Here is a 25,895-nt window from a genome sequence, read left to right as displayed (position 1 = left end):
TATCGTGAGTCTACCGTGGGAACTTTTTAACTCAGCGGGCAGGCAGCAGCAGATTGTCAATTATTAACCCTCCCGCGCAATATACCCTCACCTTCTCTTTTATGAATGGGGATTTAGTTCCCCTTTCTTCGAGGACCGACCGTAGGTTCCGTTGTCACCTTTGCGGCCCGCCCTCGGTGAATGTCTTCAAGGACCTTTCTTCAAGGACCAAAAAAATGTCCGCTATTCGGAGCTTTTCGTTATTTGGAATTTCGGATAAAAGGTTGTGTACCTGTAGTATACATTGACAGTAATGTGCTGTGTTTGATTGTGCAGATCACCCAATTAAATTATAATACAACAATGATTTCATTAAAATACAACTGAAGAAGTATTCTTGAAAGTATGGAAACATGGATGTATATACCTTCCAAAAATGATCCACTTTGCCATACACCAAGGACTGATTCTGTCTTTTAATGTCATCGGGATGACTAATATCACTGGCGTTAAGATGTTGTTCAACTACAAATCCGAGGAAACTGTTGTCTGGTGTGTGAGCTGCACAACACAAAATAGCACTGATTTAACACCTTGATCAGAGATAATACTATATGATTGAACAATGTTCATTGCAAATTAGTAATCAACACTTGACACAGGTACATCTTTGATAAACTGGGCAACTGCTGGTATAACTAGGTCCATTAAAAAATAATAATTAGCATTAAACTGCATAAGGTAGCATCAGACATCTTGCACTATATTTTAACGTTATTTACAGTAAGTTTACATTTTTTAGACTAAAACATTGTTTAATAAAAAAATAAAATTACTTCAAGAAATAAATGAAAGGCTCAGCAAACAAGATCATTATGCAAGTACCGCTACCTCTCCAAAACTGCTAACCACTTTCATTTAAATCAATGAAATACTGCATTCAGACTGCAATGTTCTGTCTGTTAAAATGCTGACATTTTTAATTCCATTCTGGTCGATTAATGCAGATATACTTAATGAGAGTAATCAAAGTAATGATCAGGATTATGCTGAGTAGGTTTACCATTTGTGCTCAGATAGTCCAAACGATTTTTACTAATCTGCTTCACATCAAGTATGAAACTGGCGTAACCAGCAAAACCGGAAAGGATCAGTGTGTAAATAAGTGATCCAGAAGCATTTTACCCCACACACAGTAATAGAGTGCATGACATAGTCTGGTGTTTGAAGACGTAAAAAATCTACCTCCTGATACTCCCTTTGCTTGTATCTATCCAGTAAGTGGTCCTTCAGTTCACAGATTTCAAGCCTAGTGCATTCTTGAAAAGCCAACTAACCTGAAACATTAATTCTGCTTCTATCTTGACATATGCTACTCAACTTTGTGAGCATTTCTAGAATGATCTATTTTCGCTTCTGCGTAGATGATTCATATTTTTGGCATCTACGCTTTAAAAAAATGTTTCCATTATGCTTAATTCCAGTTGCAACTTAATTGTAATGGGAAATAAGTGGGTTTTAGACAGTATTTTTTACCTTGTATTGTTTTAAACAAGTTGGAAATGTTAACTTTAGAATCATTTATCTTCCATAATAGATTATGGAACAATGCAATTGTTGTTTCCCCAAGTAAAAATGCAAGTGACAAAGGTTTGTCACACTTTCCCCATCAAAAGTATGAACTTTGAAGATCCTACCTGCACTCAATTAAATATTTATATACATTTGGAAGTATAAAAATAACATCTATTGAGTTTTAACTTTTCCAGAACTTTTTGAAACTATTTTAAGAATATGTGATAAAGTAAAACAATGTTTAAACTTGCTGTATTGTCACGAGTGCAGATAATGAGGCATAGCAAGATGGAAAATCGTGATGTGAACCATTTTCTTGGAACACAACCACACGCTCAGCAATTGTTTGTACTTATCTTATATTCGACTTAAATGGAGCATGTGGCTCTAATAGCAAAAATACCTGTAACGCTAATATTTCCGGAGGAACTAAAATTAATATAATTCAGCTGAGCAATATTTGTCATTTATTCAGAGGGAATAAATGCATTTCCTCAAAAAAGTTGCATTCGAGTTATATTTGCTTTAACTCTTACTCCAGTAATTCCAACTCGTAAGCAAAATCTAGTTATTCTCTTTAAAATATACAAACCTTTAACCATTTTTTTCAGCTTTCAAATGTAAGGGTATCCCTTTTCAACACCACTATTCAACACTTTGCAGTACAACATGTTCCTCCCTTATTATGGAAATGAAAACAATGAATTAAGCTATAATCAGAATTAACTTGATCAACTGTTGCCTACACTGGAAATTTACTGATAAGCTTGGAACTGCAAAATGGTGAGATTACAGTGACTTTAAAGTAGCAAAAAGATTCAATGGACAGGTTCTTGTCCTGCTGGACCTATCTGCTGCCTTTGATACAGTGGATCATGATATTTTAGTATTGTAGTGCGTGGGTCTCAAAATGAGGCAAGTAGTCCGCAGTTTGAGAAGCACGTTACTTTATTTCCTCCCGGTTCAGGGGAAGACGAAACCAGGTTAAGATGGCACCCAAACCCTGCCTTTTATACCCTCCGGCTAAGGACCGCCTCCGGACTGCACCACTCCTGTGCCGAGGGGTTCGGCAGTATAATGGGACGACCCTTAGGAGCCGCCACAGGACCCCCCCCCAGAACCAGAGGCACAAAACGCACCGGCGGGCGCACGACCCGGCCGGCCCGCGTGCGGAAGTCAGCAGATCCCGGGGCTTGCGGGGGCGTAGGTGGAGGGACAGGTCGAGGGGCCGGCGGGAGGACAGGTGGAGTGACAGGTGGAGGGAGTCGTGAGGGGGGACGCCCTCGGGGCCGAGGTTGAGCAACCAGCACCGGCTGGTCAATGTCCAGGTGCGCCGGCTTCAAACGGTCAATCGACACGGCCTCCGGCCGGCCCCCCATGTCCAGGACAAAAGTCGACTGCCCGTGTTCCAGCACCCGGAACGGGCCCTCGTACGGCCTCTGAAGTGGCGTCCGGTGGGCATCACGGCGCAGGAAGACGTATGGGCAGTCCGTGAGGGCCATTGGCACGTGTGGGCGAAATGTCCCATGGCGGGATGTCGGGACGGGTGCGAGCCTGCCAACTCGCTCGCGAAGGCGTTGAAGGGTGGAGGAGGGCGTTTCCTGCTGCTCCGGCGCCGACGGCACGAACTCCCCGGGCACTGTGAGTGTCGACCCGTACACCAGCTCCGCCGATGATGAGGCCAAGTCCTCTTTGGGAGCGGTCCGGATGCCCAGCATGACCCACGGCAACTCGTCCATCCAGTCCGGGCCGGTGAGCCGTGCCTTCAATGCCGCCTTCAGCTGCCGGTGGAACCTCTCCACCAGATCGTTAGCCTGCGGGTGGTAAGCCGTGGTGTGGTGCAGCTGCACCCCCAGCAAGCGAGCCATGGCTGACCACAGCTCGGAGGTGAACTGTGGCCCCCGGTCGGAGGAGATGTGCGCCGGCACCCCGAAGCGAGCAATCCAGTGCGCGGACAACGCACGAGCACACGAAGCCGATGAGGTGTCAGCCAACGGAATGGCCTCCGGCCACCGCGTGAAGCGGTCCACCATGGTCAAAAGGTGGGTGATGCCCCGGGACGGTGGAAGGGGCCCCACAATGTCCACGTGGAGATGGTCGAACCGCCGGTGAGGTAGACCGAACTCCTGGAGAGGTGCGCGGACATGGCGCTGGATCTTTGCTGTCTGGCATGGGATGCAGGTGCGAGCCCAATGGGCAACTTGCTTGCGCAGACCGTGCCACATGAAGCGAGCTGCCACCAGTGCCGTTGTCGCCCGGATTGATGGGTGAGCCAGTCCGTGGATGACCTCGAACACTCTCCGGCGCCAGGTGGCAGGGACGATGGGGCGCGGCTGACCGAACGACACATCGCACAGGATTGTCATACCCCCAGGACCGAGAGGGACATCCTCAAGACGGAGTCCGGAGATGGCAGTCCGGTAGGTGGGCACCTCGTCGTCCGTGAGCTGTGCCGCCGCCAGAGCAGAATAGTCCAATCCGGGCGCCACCTCGAACACGGCATTTATAGCAGGGCGGGACAATGCGTTGGCCACCCGGTTCTCTTTCCCCTTGACGTAGCGGATGGCTGTGGTGTACTCGGAGATGTAAGCCAACTGCCGCTGCTGACGTGCGGACCAGGGGTCGGAAACCTTCTGCAGGGCGAAAGTGAGCGGCTTATGGTTGGTGTAGGCGGTGAACGGGCGGCCCTCCAGGAAGTAACGAAAATGGCGCACAGCCAGGTACAGAGCCAGGAGCTCACGATCGAACGCACTGTACTTGGTCTGCGCGCGGTTGAGGTGCCGACTGAAGAAGGCCAGAGGCCGCCAAACTCCGCCCGTCAGCTGCTCCAGTACAGCACCAACTGCCGACTCCGAGGCATCCACAGTGAGAGCAGTCGGGGCATCTTCCCGCGGGTGCACCAGCAGCACGGCCCGAGCAAGGGCCTCCTTCGCGCCGTCGAAAGCTGCCTCCGCCTCGTGGGTCCACTCAACGCTCTTCTGCTGCCCACCCGCCAGAAGTTGATACAGGGGCCGCATGATGTGGGCCGCGGATGGCACGAAACGATGGTAGAATGCCACCATGCCGACAAATTCCTGCAGGCCACGCACCGTGCGTGGGCGGGGAAACCGACGGACGGCGTCAACCCTGTCAGGTAGGGGAACCGCGCCTTGCGCAGTCACGCGGTGGCCGAGAAAGTCAATTTCGTTGACCCCAAAACGGCACTTGTCCAGGTTGATGGCCAAACCATGCTCGCTGAGCCGCTGACAGAGCTGTTGAAGGTGAGCGCAGTGTTCCTGCTGCGAGCGGCTGGCCACCAGGATGTCGTCCAGGTACACGAACACGAATTCGAGGTCACGACAAACCCCGTCCATGAGGCGCTGAAAGGCCTGTGCAGCGTTTTTGAGGCCGAACGGCATCCGAGTAAACTCGTAAAGCCCGAATGGCGTGATGATAGCCGTCTTGGGTACGTCATCCGGGTGAACCGGGATCTGGTTATAACCCCGTACCAGATCCACTTTTGAAAAAAATGTGGCCCCAGCCAAATGGGCCGTGAAGTCCTGGATGTGGGGTACGGGGTATCGATCCGCTGTTGTTGCAGCGTTCAGCCGTCGGTAATCCCCACAAGGTCGCCAGCCCCCGCTTGACTTAGGGACCATGTGGAGTGGGGACGCCCAAGGGCTGCTCGAAGGGCGGACGATCCCCAAGGCCTCCATCGTGCGGAATTCCCGCCGTGCCAGACGCAGTTTATCTGGTGGCAGTCGTCGTGCTCGTGCATGGAGGGGTGGGCCGGTAGTCGGGATATAATGTACAACTCCGTGGCTGGGGGTTGCTGAATGAAACTGCGGAGTGAGAATGTCCGGGAACGCAGCCAAGATTCGTGCGTATCGGGAGTCCACGGACGCCAGTGGCCGTCCCACCGGTTGACCCAAGCGCAACGTGATCGGCTCCATTGTAGTGGCGTTGACCAAACGCTGACGCCCGACGTCCACCATGAGGAAATGCGTCCGGAGAAAATCTGCCCCGAGCAATTGTTGGGAGACGTCGGCAACGGTAAAGTTCCATGAAAAATGGCAGGAGCCGAGCACGATGGGAACCATGCGCAGTCCATATGTGCGGATGGGGCTGCCGTTCGCCGCGGTGAGGACGGGCCCCCGCTTACCGGAACGAATGTCGGCCAGCGAAGGGGGCAGGACGCTGAGCTCCGCTCCTGTATCCACGAGGAAGCGGGTCCCGGAGCGCCGATCCCAAGCGAAAAGGCGGTGAATTTGGCCGGCCACCGCGGGGACTATTGGCAGCCGGCCCAGGCGTTTCCCGGAAACGTGCATGGCTGGCGGCATTGTCGTGCTGCAGCACCCCAGCGCTGATGGAAATAGCACCAGCTCCTTGTGTTCGTGCTATTTTGAGCTTGCCTGCCCCTGCTGGTGGTGCCTGCAGCTTGCTGGCGCTGGACTGCAGGTGCAGTACCCCTCACTGCCGCTGGGGGTAATCGAGCGGGCCGTCGGGCTGGAGCTGTCACTCCTTCCACAGCTCCCCCGCCCCACCGGAGGAAATCGGGAGCTGCTGGGGTGACGTCATCGGTGTGCCTGCCGACGGCCAGCGCGTTGACGTCATCGGCGTGCCTGCCGACGGCCAGCGCGTTGACGTCATCCCGGCGCGTCGACCTCAGCGCGACCTCGTCTCTGCTGACGCCCAGCGCGCTGACGTCATCAGGGCGCGCCATCCACATGGCGTCGGCGCGCCTCCCGAGGGCCCGAAGGTCGTCAAACGAGGCGTCGGTGAGCTGCAATCGAATGTAGGCCGGCAGCAGATGCAGGTAAGTGTACTCGAACAACAGGCACGGCGTGTGCCCGTCTAATAACGCCACCATTTCCTTTAGGAGGGTAGATGGCCGCCGGTCGCCCAGGCCACCCATATGCAGGATCCTACCTGCCCGCTCCATCCTACTTAGTCCGTAAATTTGGAGCAGGAGCTGTTTCAGGCCTGAGGTATTTATCATTGTCCGGGGGGGCTGCGAGGAAGTCCGATACTTCTTCCACCGCATCCTGGTCGAGGGCTCCCACCAGGTAATAGAAGCGGGTGGCATCGACCGTGATGCCCCGCAGGTTGAACTGGGCCTCCGCCTGCTGGAACCAGATGAGCGGCCGTGTGGTCCAGAAGCTGGGCAGTTTTACGGAGACCGCGTCCAGAGACAGGGTCGGGCTGGCGTGTGAGGAGGTAGGGCTTTGTTCGGTCTCCATCATGATGCCAATGGAGCGTCGGGGGTCACCAATGTAGTGCGTGGGTCTCAAAATGAGGCAAGTAGTCCGCAGTTTGAGAAGCACTTTACTTTATTTCCTCCCGGTTCAGGGGAAGACGAAACCAGGTTAAGATGGCACCCAAACCCTGCCTTTTATACCCTCCGGCTAAGGACCGCCTCCGGACTGCACCACTCCTGTGCCGAGGGGTTCGGCAGTATAATGGGACGACCCTTAGGAGCCACCACAGTATCTTGGTTACAGCACCTAGTGGGCATTTGTGGTAGTGCCCTGGAATGGTTCAGATCTTATTTGGCAGACAGAACTATGTGTGTAAGCCTTGTTGGTTCTGAATCCTCCTCCGCTCCTCTGTCATATGGGGTTCCACAGGGAAGTGATAGTGTTTGGTCCCAATGGCTCCCGTGAACCTCCCCCTGTTGACTTGGGTCCCTTGGCATTGTATGTGAAGCCAACAGTTTTCAACTTGGGTTTTAAGATGGACAGTGATTTTAAATTAGATCGTCAAATAGGCGTGGTAGTTAAGTCCAGCTTCTTTCATTTAAGGCAGCTGGCAAAGGTGAAGCCCATTCTTGAACAACAGCATTTTGAAACAGTAATCCATGCCTTCATCACGTCTCGGCTGGATTATTGTAACGCATTTTATTTTGGAGTTAGCCAATCTTCTCTTGCACGTCTCCAGTTGGTTCAGAATGCTGCAGCTCGCCTTTTAACTGGAACACGTAAGAGGGAGCACAGAACGCCTATTCTGGCCTCCCTTCACTGGCTGCCTGTGTACTTTAGAGTTCATTTTAAGATTATTTTATTTGTTTTTAAATCTTTAAATGGTCTCGACTCGCCTTACCTCACTGAGCTGCTTCATCCCTACGCTCCTGCTCGGTGCCTCAGGTCAGCTGATCAGCTGCTCCTGGAGGTACCGACGTCTAAGCGGAAGCTCAGAGGGGATAGAGCCTTCTCTGTTGCTGCTCCGACATTATGGAACACTCTACCTTTGCACATTAGACAGGCCCTTTCACTGTCCATTTTCAAAACTAGTCTTAAAACCCTTTTCTATTCCTTGGCTTTCGACCCTGCATGAGACTTTGTTCCTGTTTTAGTGTTTCTATTTTTTTTATTGTTTTTACTGCCTTTTAATGTTTTTATTGTTTTGTTTTATGTTTATGATTAGTCATGTACAGCACTTTGTTGCAACAGTGGTTGTTTTTAAAGTGCTCTATATATAAAGTTCAGTTCAGGTTAAAAATATTAAAAGTGAAGTTAAATGTGGACTTTTATCTTGCAGGCCAAAATACAAAAGGCCATACAAATACAAATACATGTCAGAAACAACTGTTAAATCCCATTTAGAATATTGCAGCAAATCTTGGCTGTTGACTGAGTGTAGTTTAAATGCATCAGAATAAACCACACGAAAGCATCAAATTACAAAGGCAATTTGCATAGTCCAAATTGCATTTATGATGAGTAACGACTAATGAGCGTTCTAACGGCTTTTAAAATTATTAAATATGTCTCTTTAGGATCACTGTAAATAAACATAATATCTTCAAAGTAGATTAGAGACCGCAGATGCCGGAATTTGGTACAAAACAGAAAATTGTCAAGCAGCATCTGTGGAGACAAAAGGTTAAAGCCTACATTTTGGGTTGAGACAGTTGCTCAGAACTGAGGGAAGAAGATTGTCAGTATATTGTAGTAGGAGGGAGGGGTGAGATAGAGACTGGTAGGTGGAGTCAGATGAGGAGAGGGAAGGTAGAGATGACGACTAAATGGGATGAATCAAAAAATAAATAGAGGACAATGGGAAGTTCCATCAAGCAGCTGAGTGTTAGTGGAAGAGAACTGGTTGAATCTTTGTTCAGGAAAACAGAAGGCCTTACGGCCACCCTGTTGGGGAATGGAGGTGTATAGAGATTAGAAATTGGAAATTATTGAAATGGGGAAGGGTAGAGGTGTCCTAGATGTTACCTTGATCTTCATCTCTTCCCTATCACCTCTCCCCTGGCATTTTTTCCCTGCAGTTATGTATAATATCTTCAAATGTCATTAGAAACGGGAATAGTACCGGAGGATTGGCGTACAGCGCATGTTGTTCCATTGTTTAAAAAGGGGTCTAAGAGTAAACCTAGCAATTATAGACCTGTTAGTTTGACGTCAGTGGTGGGCAAGTTAATGGAAAGAATACTTAGAGATAATATATATAAGCATCTGGATAAACAGGGTCTGATTAGGAACAGTCAACATGGATTTGTGCCTGGAAGGTCATGTTTAACTAATCTTCTTGAATTTTTTGAAGATGTTACTCGGGAATGTTACTTTGCTTCCATTGCTAAATCCCAGATATGTATAGGTCTTATTAATCATTTTTTCCACATGCGCTCCCTAGCTTCCTATTCACTCAACATCTCTTTTAAAAAACTATCCTTCATTCTATATTATCTCTCCTTGTTGAACTGATCAGTTCTGATCCAAATAGTAAAGGAAGATTTTAGCAAAAATTGTTGAATTCAATATTGATCCCAATGGCTAGCATAACCAGATACAAGATGATATATTGTTTGTCAAGATCATGTTTGGACTCTTGCACTGTTACAGCAGAGCCTAAGATAGAAACATCAAAGTGAAAAAGGCATGTAGAATTAAAATGACAAGTGACTGGAGGTTTTGGGTAATCTTTCTGTACTAAAAGATGCTTAAGTGGCCATGCCACGTGCACGCTTTATCAGTTACAGGACATAGAATGCAAAAATGTAATGATCCTCAAGCATAAACATTCTATACAAGAACAGAGAAGAATTTACCTAGAAAAACCCCGTCGAATTTGACCCACTTGTTCCTGATTAGATAAAATTGAATGCTTTTCTACGCTCAAATTATTATATGCAAAATAAATCAGCGTAAATGCATTACTTACGAAACATCGTGTAGAACTGTTGTGGGTTAAGGTTCCATTTACCCCACGGTGTCTTATGACCCTTTGACTGAGCATAGTGAGCACTATTAAATTCTGGCTCTGTACCAAATGAATCCAGCACTCTAAGCATACACCTGGAAAAGGAGAAGGTGGGGAAAAGTAGCAGCGATCACAGAGGTGAATTTTTAAAAAGCTACCAAAATTGTGCCAACACCAGGACAGACATGTCCTTATATTGTAAAAAAAAATTGGTATCATGATAACAAAATACTTAAGCCTATTTTTGTTAAAATACTAGCTGTGGGATAGAACGTTACAAGTCGATAAACAAGAGTAAGATTAAATGTCCACAAAGTCATTTGAAATGCCACAAGAATGTGAACAATTTTAAGATAACGACTAAGAAAATGTAATCAATGTCAAATACAAGTTTTTCATAGTTACAGCCTAATATACCAGGAGTTTTTTTAAATGTTTATTTCATATTCTATCAACCAACATGTCACCAGCATTATCATTAACTCCCATTGAAGGATTGTTTTGCACCATTTCAGATCGCATTGCAATGTTGGCCTATTTCTGGTCTAATCCTTTGATGTCATAGTTTATTGTTACATCTACCATTATCACGTACAATGTATACTGCATGAACTACGCATGAACAAGAAATTTCACTAGACCCTAATATATATGACAATAAGCTAATCAGAGTCTGAAGGAAATACAGATTATGCCATATACCATAGACAGAGGGGGCGCCGGAGGAGGGAGATGGCAGTCTGTTCGTTTTTTCATCCTTTTTGTTATTTTTAGCGTTTGTTTAAAGTTTGTTTTAATGTTCTTAGGTTTGTTTTATGTGGGGGTGGGGGGAGGGGGAGGGGATCGGGGTTAACTTTTTTTCAAGTTCTTACCTTCCCGGAGAGGTGATCAAGTTTCGGATCACATTCTCCAGGCTCTGCGGCCTACCATCGCTGAAGCTGGAAGCTGCCCCAAAGGCAGCCAGCATTATCAGAGACCCACACCATTCTGGCCACACACCATTTTACCGCTGCCATCGGGAAGAAGGTACAGGAGCCCAAAAACTGTAACGTCTAGGAACAGCTTCTTCCCTACAGCCACCAGGAATTTAAACACTACAACCTCAAATAAACTTTGAACTTCAATAGTCTATTATTATAGCACTACTATTGTTTGTTTTTTGAGTGCATGTGTGTGTAATATATATGTACACTGAACTTTTTTTTCTGTTGTTTATCATATTGTTTCTGGTGTACTATGTTTACATATTCTGTTGCGCTGCAGTAAGTAAGAATATCATTATTCTATGTGTGTGTGTGTATGAGAGAGAGAGCGAGCTAGATAGAGCTCTTAAAGATAGCAGAGTCAGGGGGTATGGGGAGAAGGCATGAACGGGGTACTGATGGGGGATGATCAGCCATGATCACATCGAAAGGCCGAATAGCCTACTCCTACACCTATTGTCTACCCCCCTCCCTCTCTAACCCCCCTCCCTCTCTACCCCCCTGCTCCTTCTCTACCCCCCGCTCCTTCTCTACCCCCTGCTCCCTCTCTACCCCTGCTCCCTCTCTTACCCCCCCGTCCCCCTCTACCCCGCACCCATCTCTACCCCCTTCCCTCTCTAGGGATTGATGGGGGAGGGTGAAGAGGAGGAGGGAGTGCTGGGGGATGAGGAGAAATGAGCCGCACCTGCGCAGTTGTGGTGTATGCGTGAGTTGTGCAATATTGCGTTGGGGGAACAGGTTGCATTGGGGGAGTGGGTGAGTGGCAGAATCATGCATTGGGGGAGCAGACCCACGGGTCTGCACTTGGTCTAGTATGACAATAAAACACTCTTGACTCTCATCAGGAAAGTACAGTGCAAAAACCATGACCATAAAGAGTATCTGTTTCCCAATATCCCAATATCCACCAGATTCTTGAACACTAACTTTCTCGGCATCAAAGAGAACCTTTTCACAATACTGATGTTTTTTTTTAATTCAATGCTATTATAGCAAATTATCTTGGCGCCCACCCCAATACTTGGATGTTTTTCCTTAATGTGATGTCTAGAATTGGCTACATTATTATATCTGGAGTTTATTAATGACTTCCTTGCTCTTTAATTCTTGATTTATAAAGTCAGATATCCCAAATGGCTCTTAAATACCTCCTTACCACACACAGTTTTGTAGTTAGTTGATTATCATCTCTTATGCTCTTTAGCATTGTTATATATTATCAGCTTTATATAATCATTTTTTTGTCTTTGGGCTTGTGTTTTTTTTTGCTACTGGAATTTTTGTGTAAAAATATTCAGAGTTTTAAAAAGAAAGCAGTTAACCTGAAAAAAAAAAACAAGCAACAGCTTTTTAAAAATATTCTGCTCTAAGTTGACTCTAAATGAGTCAGCACCTCCATTCACTAATAGCCATCTATGTAGTCAATTCTAGGCAGACACTATTCTTCCTACCAAAATGAATAATACTACATTTTCGACACCAAACTCCCTCCTCTCTTATACCCTCACCAAATCTGCTTCATCTTTCTGATCACAGCGCATACAGCTCACAATTGACTTTTCCATCAAACCTAGTTTCAAAATACTTAATCTTTATTGATAATTCATTAAAAAGGATGTAGACAATCATCCCATTGTCAGTTGAGAACACCATTTAATGAGGTAGTTCATACACATATCTGGAAGGATAACATTCTCAAGTGGTAAATAGCCACTTACATATGCACCACACAAGGCAAATGATAACATGTCCAACACCCAATGGCTTTATATCTCCACTCCTTTACCAACACCATTCTGGAGTTCACAAATAACCAGAAACCAACCTAGTCTTGAAGTTAATTACATCAATTAAAGTATTATGAAAAAAAGGATACAACGCCCATAGATTATTTTGCTTTCTGCAAGGGACATTTACTTTGAAATATGTTCTGCATTTGCTCAAATAAGTCTTGCTTCAACCACAGAAATACATTTTCTCTGCTTAAATGAACATAATGCTAAACACAGAGAAAAATCCTGACAAATTACAAAGCAAACCACATGTTTGCTACCCCCAAGAATCACTCTGTCATAACTATGGTGTATCCTCTTGCAGTATCTGATCATGTCGACTTGCTCAAGGATTCTTCAACACCATCTAGAATGCAGCAGCAATCTTATGGATGCATACCCATTCAGACTTTCAAATGTACCGAGTGTCTCCTCTGTTCACGAGGCTGCAATTCTGAACAGCCTACCCAGCAGCCATTACTTTCAAATGTACCGAGTGTCTCCTCTGTTCACGAGGCTGCAATACTGAACAGCCTACCCAGCAAATGTAATATGTCTCCTCATACCAGAGAGACAATTAGAGATGTTCAAAATGTTGAGCTGCTGGTGATGCCCTTGTCCTATGATAAGGACAATGACAAACTAAAATTCCCACAAAATTCCCATTGTTACCTTCGCTCTCTTGTTTATCTAATCTAACATTCAATAAAACCATGAAAATTAAAAAGAACCATTACAAAATGACAAATATTTGTAAATCTGTTTAGGAACATAATTGAGTGATCACCCTCATTCAAAGTCAGTACTTATTTTCAACATAATCCTCCCACTTTTTCTCCTTAATTGCAATTCCAGAGATGCAGCCAAGGTGGTGAAATGATGACCTACCCACAGTGAAAGTGCCTTTCGATATCAGAAAGATAATATCAAGCAATTATGAGTTACAATTGTTTGGCTCCTAGCAGCCACAAAAATAACAGTTTTATCTTAAAGTAAACTGAAGGACGTTCCAATGATGGATTTGCAGCGAAGAGATTACCAGTGGCAATATCCTGGAATAGAAAAGATTTATAAATGCTCCAAGGGATCATATATTTCTTCAGATAATCATTCCCTCCACCATTGCTGAAATGCAAACGGACCACAAAATGTAATTATCGGCATAACTAAACTCACCTAAATTCACAGCCCTGAACATTGAGGACATGCAGCAGGTGCATGGGAGTACCACCTAAAAAATCCCCCTCCATGCCACATTCCACCACGATTTGGAAAAATATTGTTCTTTCACGTTTGATGAATCCAAGTACCAGGACACCTGACCCAAAATCACAGTGAAGTTCCCTTAATCAGAAGTTCAAAAATAAAGCTGCTTGTTGTTTATCTCAAGTATTTATGGATGGGTCTTATGTCAGTAAAATCCATATTTCATAAATAAAATACAAACAGCTTTGCTTGTTTGGGAGTCGATAAGAAGAAAGGCAGAGAATAAAAAACAGAATAATTTCTATTGTTAAGTTTGGATCCTTTCCTACAATAATGGGTGGTCATACAGCTGCAATTAATACAAGGTCAACTGTTGATTTAAAATCAAAGATTGAAGTTTGCCTTGTGACCCCTGATAGAACTAAAAATATCAGGGGTCACAAGGCAAACTTTGGGTACAAGAGTTAAAGTACAGATCAGCCAATGTGGTATTTTGTTATTGTAATGTTTTGTCGAATGTGGGTATTTTGGGATCCTGTCTTAATATCCCTTTTTTCACCCCTCGTCTTTTTTTTGTGATGCTGTAAATGGAGCTTCTGTGGTGCAAAACAAATTTCAGACTCGCTCTGACAATAAAGTATTATCGTATCGTATATCACAAAGTAGACAATTGAGTTTACTAGCCTACTTTACTCCTTTTCTAATCCAACATCCCAAATCAAAAAATAAAGAGCAACACTTACTGATAATGAACCCAAGATGGACCAAGTGTTTTTTTAAATTGTGTTAAGCCAACAATGTCGATATAGATTAGTTCTACTATCTTATCACCACGGGTTGGACAACCCGATCTGTTACCCATCACCTTCTTCATTATCCTGCAAGTAGAAAACACACACTAAATAGTTGAAAACACAAAAATTTAAATCCTGAAAATTCAAAAATCATTAACGTCAATCCAAGACTGATGTGGTTTTAGATTTAGGTAATGATGTTCTGTTTGGTGCAGTAACACCTCCAGAAAATAACCAATATACCAAGGGCACTATCACGCACAACTCTCAATTATTTACAAATTGTTTGGCAATGTTCTTAATTTTATATTCTCCGTTTTTATTTATTTTAAGGAATTTAAGCACTTTTTAAATTCCATTATTTTGCTGATTTACTCCCATTTCAGTTAAGAACATATAACAGGCTCTTTAGCCCATTGTCTGTGCCAAACTGAACTAATCTTATCTGCCTGCACAATTCATATCGCTCTATTCCCTGCATATCCACATGCTTATCTGAAAGCTTCTTATACACCACTAGAGTTTCTACCTTTACTACTAGCCCAGGCAGCTTGTTACAGGCACCCAACACCTTCTATATTAAAAAGATACTTCCTGCGCATCTCCGTAGGACTAGCTGCGATTATTTAATTTAGTTTAGAGGTATGATGTGGAAACAGGCCCTTCAGCCCACAATGACCAGTGATAACCGTGTACATGAACACTATCCTACACACTAGGGATAATTTACAATTTTACCAAAGCCAATTAACCTACAAACCTGGACGTCTTTAAAGTGTGTGAAAAAACTGGAGCACTTGAAGAGAATCTACACGGTCACAGGAAGAATGTACAAACTCTATGAAAACAGCACCCGTAGTGAGAATTAAACCCGGGTCTCTCACGCTGTTAGACAACAACTTTAGTGTTGCGCCACTGAGCCGCTTCCTTATCTACTTTTATCAGGTCCCCCTCAACATCCAGCATTCCAGAGAAAATAATCCAAATTTGTCTAATTTATCCTTGTAGCTAACACCTCCCAATGCAGGCAGCTCTCTGGCAAACTTCTCCAAAGCCTTCATATCCTTCCTGTAATCAGACGACCAGTATTGCGTGCAATACTCCAAAGGCAACCTATCAAAGTCTTGTAAAGCTCCGAACTCATACTCGACGTCCCGAACAATGAAAGCAATTCATGCACCTTCTTTAGCATTCTATCTACCTGTGTTTCTACTGTCAAGGAGTTGTCAACTTGGACCCCAAGATTAATCTATACATAAAACAATAGAGGCCCATAATTGTTTATGCTGAACATGCCAAGTTAATCTCCTCTGCCTGCAGGTGATTCATATCCCTCCATTCCCTGCTCATTCTTGAGCCTATCTAAAAGCATCTTAAATGCCCTTCACTATAATTTCTGCTTTCATTACTACCCGTTCAAGCTCGTTCCAGGCACCTACCACTTAAAAAAAAAAAAATTGCTCCACTCAGCTACTTTAAATTTTCCCCCCTCCGACCTTGAATTTGTTTCCCTAAGCTTTGACATTTATTCCCGTGGAAAAAATGTTCTGAGGATGTACCCCAGCTGTGCATACCAAAGCCCTATAAAGCTACCACACTGCTTTCTTGTAACATCATTATTTTTCATACAATAACTCTACTTCAGAGAGTGATACAATGTGGAAACAGGCCCTGCGGCCCAACTTGCCCACACCAGCCAACATGTCCCAGCTACATTAGTCCCACCTGCCCACACTTGGTCTGTATCCCTCCAAACCTGCCCTATCCATGTGCCTGTCTAACTGCTTCTTAAATTTTGGAATAGCCCCTGCCTCAACTACCTCCTCTGGCAGCTTGTTCCATATATCCACCACCCTTTGTGTAAAAAAGTTACTCCTCTGATATCTATATGGAACAAGCTGCCCTTTCCCCCTTCTCCTTGAACCTATGTCCTCTGGTCCTTGATTCACCAACTCTGTGCTATGAACTACTTTTCCCCTTCTCCTTGAACCAATGTTCAAGAAGGAACTGCAGATGCTCGAGAATCGAGGGTAGACATAATTGCTGGAGAAACTCAGCGGGTGCGGCAGCATCTATGTACGAAGAAAATAGGCAACGTTTCGGGCCGAACCCTTTCTTCAGAAGGGTCTGAAGAAGGGTTTCGGCCCGAAACGTTGCCTATTTCCTTCGCTCCATAGATGCTGTCGGACCCGCTGAGTTTCTCCAGCAATTATGTCTACCTCCTTGAACCTATGTCTTCTGGTCCTTGATTCACCAACTCTGGGCAAGAGACTATGCATCTACCCTATTTATACTTCTCATGATCTTAAACATCTCAAATTCAATCAACCATCCTCAGCCCATTTGGCCAATTGATCAAGATCCTGCTGCAATTTTTCACACCCATCTTCACTATTTGACAATCTAAAATGTAACAAACCTGAATACTTTACATACATGAGTAAAAATCGATGTAAATCTAGGTTACATTACATACTTTTGTTTGTAAAAAGGGCTTCAAGTAATCAATAACAGCAACAACAACAACAAAAAATTACTTGACAACTGCATGGTGATATGATATAGGGCTTGACGATGGAACAATACCCAGTGGTGGATAGTGATGTCCAACAAAGAGATCAAGGAAGAGCATCGACTCTACATCCGACCTGTCTGTCTGAAAATGTTATATTTCCTACAAGGAATAGTAGGCAAAGAAGGAACCTACACAAGTACTTCCTACTTAAACACAGCATTGTTTCCAATAAACATTGTGTGGACTTTTGGCTAAAGAGAGCAGATAATCTGAAGGAAACTCAAAAGGGGAGTATATAAATTTCAATTAAGTTTCATTAAAAAAATGTTTTCCTTTGCTTAAGGCATAGTTTTAAGACTTGGAAAAGTGCTGATTGTTTTTGGAAAATATAAATTAAAATGAGGACAAACAAGTACTAGGTAAGCATAAAGCATAGAAGTTTTGTCTAACTAACACTGGTTCTGTAAAAATTATTTGGCATGATTTGAGTATAGTAAATAAGCCTTTGACAAGTTACACAAAATCAAATGTTTTAAATTCTTTGTTCAGACTATTTACAGGACTGTAGTCATTGTAACAACTGGAAGGTTGCATAACATCAATTCATGCAACATTTTTAAGATTACTGTAGCTAATAAGGAAATTTACAATATAATTCTAACACCCACAATATGAAAAATGCAGAATAACAACATTTTTGAAAACTAAAGCGCAACAAAAAGCAAATATTGAAGTTGAAAAATCGACACATTGTCCCAAAAATCCATTGTATCATAGTAAGAACAAGCTGTATATACTCAGCAAGCGTCGAGTACTCAGCAAATGCTGTATATAGAGAAAAAAAGTGTTAATATTTGAGGACAATGATCAGAAAACTTGTGAAGGTCTTCAAACAGAAATGTTAACCCTCTCAACATGTGCAGCCTGGCCTATTGATTATACCTTGCATTTTCTGCCTCAATTTCAGATTTGCAGCATCTGCAATTTAATTTTATATTGGAACATATCCTACATAGGCAACTGTGATGTAACTTGGAACTAGTACCAAAAAGAGCAAAAATATTTAAACATAATTAAACAATATCATTCTTCAATATAAACAGTTTTTCATTTTTAGTTTATACAACAGTAATGAAATTCAAATCTCCTTACTCTTTTAATTCAGCCAAAGAAGCAGAAATCCGAATGTCATGGCCCAACAGGTAAAGAGTTGTAATCAGATCACTCCACTGCACTAATTCGCCAAGAGGGCCACCGCTGAAAGCATTCTCTGCTATCTTAAATCCAGATTCCTTGGTTAAAAGCCCAAGATGAATAAGAATCTAAATTTAAAAAAGAATACATTATTGTATAATATAGACACTTGTGCTTCAGCAGCCTTGGCTTGCTGGATCTCCCAGTTGCTAACCATTTTAACTCCCTTTCCCAAACCGACCTTTCTGTTCTCCTCCATTGACAGAGTGAGGCCACATGCAAACCTGAGCACCTCATAACAACTGGGCAACTTACAATCTAACAGTGGCGCAGCGGTAGAGTTGCTGCCTTACAGCGCTGGAGACTTGGGCTTTCTGTACGGGTGCTGTCTGTACGGAGTTTGTACGTTCTCCCCGTGAACGCGTGGGTTTTCTCCGAGATCTTCGATTTCCCCCCACACTCCAAAGGCGTACAGGTATGTAGGTTAATTGGCCTGGTGTATGTCCCTTGTGTGTAGGATAGTGTTAATGTGTATGGTATGTGTCCCTTGTGTGTAGGATAGTGTTAATGTGCGGGGGATTGCTGGTCAGTGCGGACTGGGTAGGTTGAAGGGCCTGTTTCCGTCATATATCTCTAAACTAAACAAGAATATAAAATTTTCCCTCCTACTGGCTTTATAATTCACTCCTCTTGTAAAACTCTTCTCTCCTTATCAATGACCTTTGTCTCGTCCTTTTTGTCACCCTTTTTCACCTCTAGTCTTTATCCACCCATTTTCCAATATTAAAAAATTCTACCTGTATTCAACTATCACTTGCTAGGTTTTGTCCTGCCCCCACCAATTTTCCAGCATTCCCCTCCCACTGCAACCTGTGTGAAGAAAGGCCCTGATCCGATGATATCACCTATGAACGTTCTCCAGATATGCTGCCTGACCCACCAAGTTACTCCAGCACTTCAAGTTTTTACTCATTATCGTTTAAGCGTACAATCTAGAGCTGTCTAGACAGAAAGAGCTTTTCTGCTCTTTAGAAATTATTTTATATTTCACTGCTATGCAAGTTGAGAACAATTCAGTATTACAACATACAATACTTCAGGGGATATTGGGGACCTTACCTTTTTACGTTTGTTTTCTAGATTTTGTTTCTCGGCAAGTGATTTTATAGCCTCAATCCAAGCGCTTGCCATTCGATTTATTCTCAGTCGCATCCATCGAAACTCGTCGTGTGCCGACATAATTTTAAAGAGGTAATTAAAATCCGTGCGTATTTCAGCCTGGAATAAACATAATATTTTAATTGTTCCCTTCATTCTGAATAGTCGTACTTTTATCTCTTTCAGAACAGATTTTCTAACTCCACATGCTCTCAATTTTTCAAAGATAATTTGCATTAAATGATCAGATGCAAATTTGGGTCTACTAAATACAATAGTTCGTTCTTTGCAAATAATTTCAGAAATAGATCCATTCCTATTTAAAAATATGGAATGGTAATTATCTGACCTCAAAATTTGCATATCAAATATATAGCTATATATGACAGGTACCAAAGCTAGCAAATTCATTGAGAATTAATGTCTTTCCTCCAGAGTGTTAGAATGTCTGTGCAGTGTCTGAAACTTGTGCTTCAAATTATTGGCGACAATAATCTCGCTATTCAATACCAATAATTATTTTTTATTTGTCTACGCGTTAGTAATCTACACAAAATGAGTGTGCTCACAATGTGCAACAGAGATACTCCAAAGAGAAGGCTTTTGTATGGAGGTTTAATGTGGCTTTAATCTTTACAGCTAACAATTTCCTTGTAGGGATAGACAACACATAATCCTGCAAAAATTCACAATTCTACTTTGATGCCCTTCAGGCTTCTTCGATTTGTGTACGCAAATTTCTTATTCAAGACCATGAATGCCATTGCATTCAGAAATGACAATGCAAAGTGTTAAAGCAGTGTCTGATTCACATTTCCCATCTTTCTATAAATGCTGAAAAATGATTGGAAGGACATTCATAGCTGCAAATGAGAAAGAGACATATTTATTTTTACAAACATGTAAATGTGTCTCCAAGATGCAATATTGTCTTTCTCACATACTAAAACACAAGTATATAGATGTTGCAACAGTTTTAATATGCACTTTTAAAACTGTGCTAAAATACAAAGAACCCAAAGGAAACAGAACTCTTTCTTAGTACCATTTTATGGATGTAATTAGATTAATGAGTGCAGCAAATTATGAGGAATTATGAAACTGTTTTAATTACATTAAAATTTTTAATCAAAAAGTAAATTAACTTCTATTTATAAGACCTTTCGTATCCCTCTCAGAATGAAATCTAATCCCTCCACATTAACTCAAGGATAAATGGTGCCCAGGGTTCTAGGAAAAAAACCTCATTTGAAATAGTGCCACAAGACCTTTTGCATTCACCTGAAAGAGCAGCTATTTCTTCTGTTTTCTTAATCTAAAATATGGTACTTGTTATCAAGCAGCACTACTCAAATATGCACGAGTTTCAATTAGATTATTGTACTCAAGTCTACAGAGGACTTGAGTGAAATTTAGAATGCGATACCCAAGCTGAAAATACTAAAGAAATTCAGCTTTGGTCATTGGTTCGGTACTTAGAACTTTGGGAACTGCTGAATTATACTTCTTTCAAAGCTGTTCTTGGGCTTAATTAGGAAAGAGACCAGCTCTTTAGGGATAGTAACAATCAGGGAAAGATCATTAACTTAGGAGGCGTTTTGGGGAGGATTAAAAAAATTCAATCGGCTCAGCTCTTTTTCAAGGGTGGGATGACATGGGTTCAGTGAAAGCAAGCAATACATTTATTCACAGCAGGAGTGTGGGTGTGCATGCATGAGCATTTTGTCTCAGGAATGCCCAACCGCATGGTCAAATTTTCTCATAATACTCAGGAGTTTCATGCAGAAAATGTTATAATTTCCTGTAACACGACATGGAAATCACATCAAAATTATACGGGTGACTGACCAGGAAGTGTCCAGTAAAAATTTTTGATTAAAAAATAAATGTTAACTTCCATATTGCTGGAAAAGAAACAAGCAGATAAAACGCCCTTAGTGTTTAGGTAAATGGTGGCATTGGAGGGGAATTGTCGGGTGTTGAGAGAATATAAAAGGGCAGAGAAAATTGACACAATGCAAGTCACTGGTGTCCATTACTATGCTCTGTGACCCTGCTTTCTCTGAAACTGAAACTGTAAGTAACACGAAGCATTATAATAAAGCAGCACATTATACACCAATAACATGTAGCGCTGTCAACAGATTAGGTCCCATGTCCATTTAATCAACACCAACCAAAGTCTGTACATCAGTCTCTTCCCGAGGACTCATTGCTCTCCACGGCAGAGGAGGACACCAATTTTCAACCTATGCCATGAAGAAATAATAAAATTAGCATATATGGAACTGACATGTTTAAAATCTCGAAAATTAATAGGGACAGGTGCTAAGAGAGATAGGGTAGGGAGAGAGAATGGAAAAGGGAGAAGTGTATTGTGATAGGGAATATGTTGATTCTGTGCCATGTTTCTGCATTGAAATTGGCCAGATAAATGCAGATTTACGAGTTCAAAAAACAAAATACATTCCACATAAAGTAGGTCATACTGTCACTGACCTCACTGAGGTAAATAAAAAATGAGCAAATGGACCCATCCACACCATAGCTGGTATAACAGGGATCTGACCGCCACATCGTTTTCATCCACTGAAAAACAAAAGCCACAATTAAGCTTAGTTGCTTCCTCCAACCTCAGCCAAATAGAAAATATAACCCAGCTTCACTTTTGTTCAGTGATGTATTTCATCTAATTATGTAAAACATTAAACATACTTGCCAATGAAAAGGTATGGACAAGTCAACCTTTAGCTTCATATTTACATAACAGGGGTACCCAAGACTGCTCAAAATTTACTTTTTCGACCCAAGGTGATTTAGGTATTTGTACTTCCACTTTGTTATTGGAAGTCTATCATGAATATTGTAGAATCACTGAATTCCTATGATTACTGTATGCACTAATCTACAAACTTTTCTGAAGTGAATTTGGACGTTGCAATATTCGCAGAATTTATTTTGGATCGAATTCCTGGGATAATTTGTGTGTAAAAGAAAATTATCCCAGGAATTCGATCCAAAATAATTCTGCAAATATTGCAACATCCATAAAGTAAAAAAGTATAAAAAAGTAAAGTTCTTCAAGCTCACCCATTTTGTAGAAGAAAAAAATCGAACTGGCGTCAGAATCCATTCACACGCACCGGGCGCATGGGGCACTCCAACCCGCTTGGCCCTGCTAGGATCCCTCGCCCAATCCATCTATACCCTCCCTCCCCCGACTCTACCTCCCTTCTCTCTAACCCCCTCCCTCTCTGTCCCTCTCCCTCTCTTACCCCCTACGAGGAGTACTCCATCACTCCAACCCGCTCGGCCCCGCACTCTCGGCTCCGCTTGGACCCGTTAAGCCCAGCTCCATCAGCTCCGCTTGAAGAGGTGAGGGCGGGATTGGGGGAGTGGAGAGGAAAGAAATCCTGGGGAGTTGAGGAGGGAGAGTGGGGGGGGGATTGAGGGAGAGGAGGGGATAGGGAGAGTTGTACAAATGTCTACACTCCCTCTCATGCCCCCTCCCTTCCCCCCACTCCAACTCTACCTCCCTCCCTCTTTGCCCCTCCCTCTCTACCCCCGTCTCCTACCTCTACTCTCCCTCCCTACCCCATCACCTCCCTCTCTACCTCCCTCACCCTCTCTACCCCCTCCCTCTATGCCCCCTCTCCCTCTCTATCTTCCCTCTCCATCCCTCCCCCTCACTCTCTACCCCCTCGCTTCTCCACACCCCTCCCACTCCCCCCCCCCTCCATCTCCATCTCTACCCCCCTCCCTCTCCCACCGTGCCTGTGCAGTTGGGGGCTATGCATGAGTGGATAGGGCAGGGGATGGGGGAAAAGAAGTGAATGAAAGCGTTACTTGAAATTAAAGAAATCAACGTTCAAATCCTGGGTTGCAAGCTGCCCAAGAGAAATAAAAGGAGCTGTTCCTCCAATATGCGATTGGCCTCACACTGACAGTGGAGCAGGCCCGGGCCAAAAAGGTCAGTTTTGGAATGGGAAGTGGAGTTAATTAATTGACCTGCTCCATTATAATACATTTGATATCAACACTACATTTGTAAAGATCCCAGAACCTGACTGCTGTTAGACAAAGCTCCAGATTTAATATATTTAGATGAACAGTCTGCCAACTACAATTGGTGTCATGATTCATGTCATGATTATAAAACACACAATGGAAAATCAGTTTAAAGAGAACCGTAGACCAGGTTCAGAATCAGAATAGTATTTATTTGCCAAGTATGTTTTGCAACATACGAGGAATTTCATTTGCCAAGACAGTCATACAAATAAAAAGCAACAGGTCGCCCAAAACACATTTTAACATGAACATCCACCACTGTGAATCCTACACATTCCTCACTGTGATGGAAGGCGAAATATAGTTCAAGTCCCTTCCCTTTGTTCTTCCGCAGTCGGGGGCTTCAAGCCCTCTGTTGATGGGATGACCTTGACTCCTGTAGCCAGCGGCGTTCAGGCCCTCTGCGTCGAGGTGATCAGCTCCCGCATCGGAGGGATGTCAGCTCCCCCACGCCGGGCGATCTGACCTCGCGTGGGGGCTGGTCGAACCTTCTGCGTCATTGGAGCTTCCTGACTAGCCTCTCCTTAGACTGCGAGCTCTTGATGGTAAGTCCGCAGGCTGCAGTTGGAGCTATCCCAGGCAAGGGATCGGCTCCGATGTTAAGTCCATGCCCCGCGGTGGGACTCACAACAGTCCGAGGAGGCCTCCAGCTCCATTCTCTGGCCGCAGAGCGCCTGGAGAATGCTATCCAAAAATTAATCATATCTCCGGCAAGGTAAGAACCTAAAAAGGTTTCCCCTGATCCCATCCCCCTCCCCCCACATAAAACAAACCAGAGAACATTAAAACAAACTTTTAACAAACACTAAAAATTAAAAAAGATGAAAAACGAACAGACTGCCGGCAGAGTCATCGTACAGCGCCCCTGGTGGTATTCCAGAATGCAGATGGGGAACTGATCGCTTATACTACAAACCTTGCAGCACCATCCACCTTTGACGTTGAGGATTCCAAGTGCACCATGGTCACTTTGTGCCAAAGCCACTAATTTTCTACAACATTTCAATATTGGATATTTTCAAAATTGGAATTTTCAGATTTACACCACAGGTCAATGTTCCTGATCAGTAAACTATGTGCTTGATAGTGCAAGGAACCAGAGAGGTGTTCAAATCCTTCTAAGGCATCTTTAGGATTTAAATCTAACTAACTAAATAAATCTGAAGAAGGGTCTTGATCCAAAATGTAACATTCACGTCTTCCAGAGATGCTGTCTGACCCACTGAGCTACAACACCTTGTGTCTTTTTTGATAAACCAGCATCTGCAGTTCCTCCTGTCTCTCGCTTAATTTAATATTAATTATAATATTCATATAATATCAAGGGGGGGGGGGATTAGTGTGTCTGCGTGTGTGCGTGTGTGTGTGTGTGTGTGGTGGTTAGTGTGTGCATGTGACGCCGCAGGCCGCCGCCCCCCCACGTAACCGCGCGTTGAGGGGACGGGTCCCACTTGGTCTAGTATTAACTAAATTCTTGTCTTTTATTTAAGTTGGCATAAGATCTTGTGCTATTAGGATTTGTAGATGATCCTGATAATACCACAAAAAAAGTGGTTATTTATTCATTTACTACACTTGCCATATGCAAACTGTGGTATTTACCTTCATAACAGTAAATCATCAACTGCTGCTATATTTGTGCCAACACCTCTTTAGCAAAAGTTAATTAGTTGATTTGTTGACTTCGGATAACTATTCGAGTTTTCTGTTTACAAAGTTTTGCTTCACACTTGTCATGTTGTTGCAATTTTTTGTGTATTTGTTCTGGTTGCAGGTTTGAGAGAAGCTACAAAATAAATTCTGAATGTATACAAATAAATAAATGTTGCGATTTCAACAAAATGGATAACTTTAGTTTCCGAAAACTTAAAATACACAAACACCCAGTAAATGCATAGCAATTATTAAACTGATGAGAAAATTGTAAATTAAAGTTAATCACCTTTCAGAAATAAGGAATTAATGTGGAAAGTTATTATAAACAGAACTAGGAAAAGGGATAGGTACAGGAAGATAGTCTGTGATTCAAGTGGAGGATTATAGACAAAGTGAAATTATTATTTCACTGCAGACAATTTTTTTTAAATCTGCAGAAATCACTATTGAAAGGTCATCCAAGTGAATAGGAGATGAATTTTAATAAGTTACCAATATGACAAACAGCGCAGTTAAAAATTAGCCCCCTAGTCCCTTGCATTAGCTGTGCATACACAGTATAGGTAGTTACACAAGGGTTCCAATCCTGCAAACTATCTGTAAGCCAATTTCTCCTTAAAGCAGAAATGTCTGTTTTCTATAGGATTCCATATTATTTCACTCTACAATCATTGATAATTTATATTATTTAATTCAATGATCATCATTTGATATGGGGAAAACGTTTTCTGCAACCTCACAGTTCTCTCTCAGTTGACGGAAGAGCGCTCTTTCACACTGAACAATATGAAGAAACATCAAAACA

The 25,895-nt window shown here is 43.2% G+C and overlaps 1 protein-coding gene across 3 annotated transcripts in view; it reads right to left on the bottom strand.

Moving 5' to 3' along the window:
• The window catches only part of mgat5 (alpha-1,6-mannosylglycoprotein 6-beta-N-acetylglucosaminyltransferase), a 120,858-nt gene that overhangs the window by 56,201 nt on the left and 38,762 nt on the right, over positions 1-25,895 (bottom strand). For all 3 annotated transcript variants that reach the window (XM_055638616.1, XM_055638615.1, XM_055638618.1), the window contains 7 exons: positions 21,863-21,952; positions 21,541-21,612; positions 19,325-19,483; positions 18,164-18,333; positions 14,446-14,580; positions 9,703-9,836; positions 407-540 (listed from right to left, as the gene is read on the bottom strand). In XM_055638616.1, coding sequence (XP_055494591.1) covers positions 407-540; positions 9,703-9,836; positions 14,446-14,580; positions 18,164-18,333; positions 19,325-19,483; positions 21,541-21,612; positions 21,863-21,952 — 894 coding nt within the window. The remainder of the gene's footprint in view (positions 1-406; positions 541-9,702; positions 9,837-14,445; positions 14,581-18,163; positions 18,334-19,324; positions 19,484-21,540; positions 21,613-21,862; positions 21,953-25,895) is intronic.

This window comes from Leucoraja erinacea, chromosome 7 (assembly GCF_028641065.1).
Source record: "Leucoraja erinacea ecotype New England chromosome 7, Leri_hhj_1, whole genome shotgun sequence".
Lineage (NCBI taxonomy): Eukaryota > Metazoa > Chordata > Chondrichthyes > Rajiformes > Rajidae > Leucoraja > Leucoraja erinaceus.
The sequence above is the reverse complement of the archived record's forward strand: the minus strand, read 5'-3'. Positions and strand labels throughout refer to the sequence as shown.